Source organism: Colossoma macropomum, unplaced genomic scaffold (assembly GCF_904425465.1).
Source record: "Colossoma macropomum unplaced genomic scaffold, Colossoma_macropomum, whole genome shotgun sequence".
Taxonomy (NCBI): Eukaryota; Metazoa; Chordata; class Actinopteri; order Characiformes; family Serrasalmidae; genus Colossoma; species Colossoma macropomum.
Window position 1 is genome coordinate 26,650,718 of NW_023494794.1, and position 5,592 is coordinate 26,656,309.

Genomic DNA, 5,592 nt, shown 5'->3' on the forward strand with positions numbered 1-5,592 from the left:
GTTAACACCAAAGTCTCATAGTTTTGGAGGAGGCAGACTGATTCTTGTTTCGTACAGTAGATCTAGAATGGAAATTTTGTTCAACTGAAACTGAGATGCATTAAACTGAACTAAAGTAAACTGGAATTAAACTGAACTGAGCTGAACACAATTAAAACTGACTTTAAAACTGACTTTATTTAAACTTGAATTTAGTTTAACTGAACTAAACTGGACTTTAGTTGACTGAGCTGGACTGGACTAGACTGATTTTGATTAGACTTAACTGGATTGGACTGAACTGAACTGAATTTAATTGAACCGAATAGAGCAGGACCGAATTGCTTTATACGGAACTGAATGGAACAGAACTGTACTGAACTGAACTCAGTTGTACTGAATTGAACTCAGTTGTACTGAACTGAACACAACGGAATGGAACTGAACTGAACTATACTGAATTGAACTGAACTGAAGTGAACCAGGATAGGGTCCAGCAACCCAGCTGGACAGTGTGTGTGTGTCTAAACTAGACTGAATAGTGTTTGACTGAAGTAGACTGACATGAACTTAACTGAATGGGACAAAACTGAATTACTTTTAATGGAATTGAGCAGAACAGAACTGGACTGAATTCCATGTATTTAAATTGAACTGAGCTGAGCTGAACTAAAATGAATGAAACTGCATTTAATTTAATTGTACTTAACTGGACTGAACTGTACAAGGCACCTAAAGAGACGTGGTGTATTTTTTACACTTTTTTTTTTTAGGTAAAAATCTTGTGCACACCGATTACTATCAGGTGAGCACCCAATACTATAAAGTGAGCACCAGACACTATGTGGTGAGCACCCGCTACTATCACTAAAATCTCTTTTCCCAAATGGAAAGTCACCCACCCAATGGAATCCTTTATCAGTTTTGTGAGGAGCAAATCTTTGCCACTTGAACTTGAAGACATTTTGCCATCTTGCTCATTTTTGTGGCGGGTGTGTATAGTTTTAATGCAAAAATCGTATTGTGTAGAGAACAACGCAAGCCTTATAGCTAGCTAAGTCAGCTAGCTAACTGTATCTAGCAAAGGCAGCCTACATTTAGCTATATCTCTTTGAAAGGGACAATTTGGTGAATTATTAAGGTTTATAGGCTGTTTGATAAAATAAACTTACCTTATCATCTTTAAGTCACCTTATTTGATCTTGTGCCACGGAACGACGGAGGATAACAAGCACAGCCGGAGCACAGAGTAGTGGTCTGTTAAGTCACAATGCTATGGAGCCCAGTGAACACTGACACTGTGTATGGATAGACAGATACACACACACACACACACACACACATACACATATATATGTATATATATATATCGCTGCTGTCTGAAGAAAACCTTCATTTTCTTCAGTATCTTCATTTTTGGCGTTTTTCAGTTTTTGACACAATTTAAAAATGCTTGTTGATCTTTATATTGTGTGTACATTTCATGATGAATGGACCAAAAGAAACGGCCCAAAATGACTTGGAAAAATGTCTGGTTCCATTGACTTCCATTAAAAGTAAAGCAGGTTTTTTCCTGTCAAGTTACCATTTTGGGGATAGGAGGTTTTCTGCCAACAACAGTGAAATATATTTTATATATTTTTATTTTGTACATGTCCATTTTTTACATGTCAATTTGTGTGTGTCTGTGTGTCTGTGTGTGTATCTGTCTATCCATAAACAGTGTCGTGTCAGTGTTCACTGGGCTCCATAGCATTGTGACTTCACAGAATACTCTCTCTCTCTCTCTCTCCATATATATATATATATATATATATAACAGTGTGTGCTGAAACGTAAGCATGCTAATTGTTCAGCGTTTCACGTGTTGAATGGTCAGTGTATCGGCACTGATGCTGATGGTGTGGGAGGGACCGGTTGCTCCGTATAAAAAGCAGCAGCAGCTCCTGCAGCACCGTGACACCCTGGCGGAGTGGGACAAGGTAATAATGAGCGCGCATGCGCAGTCCGTGCTCTGCCTCCTGTGCGCCTTGCTGGCGCTTTCTTCTGCATGCTACATCCAGAACTGCCCCAGAGGGGGCAAACGATCTGCCCTGGACATCGATCTCCTCAGACCGGTAAGAACCACAGCTCAGTGTTTATGACGACAGACAGGTGCGCGCGATTTCCAGCCGTTGCGCGCAGTGCCAGACCGATAGTAGGTGGGGATTTAGGCTTGCAGCAACGAGTGTGTATGAAATTTCACCTCAGGTCATCAGTCAGGACTGCAGGATTACGAAGACTCGAGCGCAATCGCAAAGAGAGGGGAGATTATTTGTGCGTAACGGCCCGTGCGTAAAGTGGCGCCTCCACCATTACGCACAAAAAATACTTCACTAAAAGTGCCATTTCGGCAAGGTTAGCAGCGCCGTTTGGTACCATTTGCTGCTCATTACCCAGTAAGCGTTATACATTATTTACTAACCACTATGAAGCTAATGTAAGTTATGCACTGAGGAATTGACCCACACACTGACCCTTAGGGTTTAAGGGTTTAAGTGTGCCACTGGATACAAAAGACAAAACGTGTAGTCTTCTCTCAGCAGCTGATTGTGTCCACTTTCAGTGTCTGGCGTGTGGTCCCGGAGGGAAGGGCCGCTGCTTTGGCCCCAGTATCTGCTGTGGGGAGGGACTGGGCTGCTTCATGGGCTCTCCAGAGACTGCCCGCTGTTCAGAGGAAGACTACCTGCCTTCTCCGTGTGAGGCTGGAGGAAAGCCGTGTGGGGCAGAGGAGGGCCGCTGCGCTGCGCCTGGAGTGTGCTGCCACTCAGGTGGGCTTCCTTTTGTCTCTTTTCAAACTTAAAGATGGAAACAAAGTCATTCAGAGTGGTTTGGTGTGAAATGTTCTGTTCTGGAGAAACAAGAGTCAGAATTGTTCACAGTGGCGGGGATAGGAACCAGATCATTTTTACAGCGGTGGAGAGGTATAAGCACAGAGTTCTAAGTGTTCTAAAGTTCTAGATTTACCACTATTTCACCATCATCATTACATATAAATACTCAGAAGACACACGTTGGTTCACTGGTAGTTTTGGATAGTAAATAAAACAGCTATATTTGTGCTGCTGACATGACAACCACTGGTTCCTATCACCACCACTGTAAAGAAATCTCAGGACGTTTCTCTGCAATGAGCCATTTCACATCAAACCACTCTGAATGACTCTGCTTACATCTCAATAATTTATTTGACAGAAATTTTAAAAAATCAGTGGACTTCTCCTTTAAACTTAGACCAAAGGAAAGCATAAGACATACTATACTAACTTGTATTAGAGAAAATAAAAGAAAGATATTTCTGTATAAGGTGTGCTGTAGTAACTCAGACTTGTGCAGTGGCATCCAGGTCATGGATGCATGGATACAGGAATTTTAGCTGATGCAAATACAGTATTTTTCATGTATCTGCTGATGGCAAAAAACAGATACAGTATGTGAAACTTTGGGCACCCCTGGTCAAACGACAGTCCGCACATTTTTAATGCACAACTAGGGTTTATATGCAGAGCTGTGCAGATTGGGGAAAAAAATAAACATAAAATGTGGCATCTGTAAAAGTTATGTCTCATTTTATATTACATTTCCCCCCAATATATCAGACCCAGCAAATAAACAGGAATTGTGCACTAACATCAGTAGAAAGACACCCAACGTCACGCTTGTTAGGCTCTATTCTTCCCTTTTTGGTGTACAATGAAATCCTAAAGCTCCAAAATGAATATGAACCAAGCAGTTCAGAAGCTGAACCAACAGAACAGAATGGAATTAAACCCAAAAAAATAGATTTAGAAATATATTTTAAAAATGTACACAGATCAGGCATAACATTATGACCACCTCCTTGTTTCTACACTCATTGTCCATTTTATCAGCTCCACTTACTATATAGGTGCACTTTGTAGTTCTACAGTTACAGACTGTAGTCCATCTGTTTCTCTGCATACTTTGTTAGCCCCCTTTTACCCTGTTCTTCAGTGGTCAGGACCCCCATGGACCCTCACAGAGCAGGTACTATTTGGTGGTGGATCATTCTCAGCACTGCAGTAACGCTGACGTGGTGGTGGTGTGTTAGTGTGTGTTGTGCTGGTGCGAGTGGATCAGACACAGCAGTGCTGCTGGAGTTTTTAAACACTGTGTCCACTCACTGTCCACTCCTGCCTTGTCAGTCCAGCTTGTAGATGTAAAGTCAGAGACGATAGCTCATCTGCTGCTGCACAGTTTGTGTTGGTCATCCTCTAGTCCTTCATCAGTGGTCACAGGACGCTGCCCACAGGATGCTGTTGGCTGGATATTTGTGGTTGGTGGACTATTCTCAGTCCAGCAGTGACACTGAGGTGTTTAAAAACTCCAGCAGCACTGCTGTGTCTGATCCACTCAGACCAGCACAACACACACTAACACACCACCACCACGTCAGTGTTACTGCAATGCTGAGAATGATCCACCACCCAAATAGTACCTGCTCTGTGAGGGTCCATGGGGGTCCTGACCACTGAAGAACAGGGTAAAAGGGGGCTAACAAAGTATGCAGAGAAACAGATGGACTACAGTCTGTAACTGTAGAACTACAAAGTGCACATATATATTAAGTGGAGCTGATAAAATGGACAACGAGCGTAGAAACAAGGAGGTGGTCAGAATGTCATGCCTGACCGGTGTAGATGCTGTCTGTATATATTGTCTCCATCTGCTCAGTTACTGTACTCACCAAGGTTCTATCACACATGTTCATGTACGTGTCTAGAGGGCTGCACGCTGGATCCAGAGTGTACGCAGGAGAACAAAGCCGAAGAGCAGGCTGAGCGGAACGGCAACTTACTGGGAACGTCACGAGGAGAGCTTCTTCTGCGCATGCTCCAATCCGGCAGGGCAAGGAGTCCATACTGACCTCCTGTACTACACTGACCACTCACAGTGCCTGGTTAAAGCTCACGCATACATACACAGAGTGAATTATCATGTACAGCATGTGAACATCACAAGGTCACAGACGATGGCATACTGAGACAATCAGATCTGTTACACACACTACGATTCTGTTTGATGCTGTTTGAAGAAAGTTATTGTAGCTCTATTCATGTTAGGCTGCAATAATAATGACGTGGTTCGTTATGCTATCATTTGAAAATATGCATTGTACAATCTGCATGGAGTGTAAATACAGTATATAGCAAATAAAAATGCTCTTGCATCTGCCTTGCCTTTATGTAAGTCACTGAATATTATATCAGATATTTTCCATACCTAGTGTGCCCAACCTTTACCTCTATTAAAGACTTCATTCTTTTCAGAATTGCTTTCAGTTTTTCATGGAAATCTGCAGAGATTAGATTTCATTGATCCATAAAACCCCAAACACATTCATTGAAGTTGAGGTCTGGACTCTGAGGCGGTCAGTCCATTGTTCTGGGAACACCAGCAGCTTTTGTTTGCTTATTTTTTGTCCGTCTCCTTTTCTCAGTGAGGTTCTTCTTGAACAGCTACACATCCTTTCAGACCCATAGTGCTGAGTTGTCTTCTGGACAGAAACACCTGTGGATGTTTTCAGATCTGAAGCAAGAGTGGAGCTTAATT

At 42.4% G+C, this 5,592-nt stretch overlaps 1 protein-coding gene across 1 annotated transcript; it reads left to right on the forward strand.

Annotated features, from left to right (window-relative positions):
* Nucleotides 1-1,955: 1,955 nt before the first annotated feature.
* On the forward strand, nucleotides 1,956-5,209 carry LOC118815128 (oxytocin-neurophysin 1-like). The gene is made up of 3 exons (XM_036581065.1): nucleotides 1,956-2,096; nucleotides 2,585-2,789; nucleotides 4,763-5,209. The coding sequence occupies exons 1-3, from the start codon at nucleotides 1,968-1,970 to the stop codon at nucleotides 4,903-4,905; spliced, it is 477 nt and encodes a 158-aa protein (XP_036436958.1). The 5' UTR covers nucleotides 1,956-1,967; the 3' UTR covers nucleotides 4,906-5,209.
* Nucleotides 5,210-5,592: the final 383 nt, after the last annotated feature.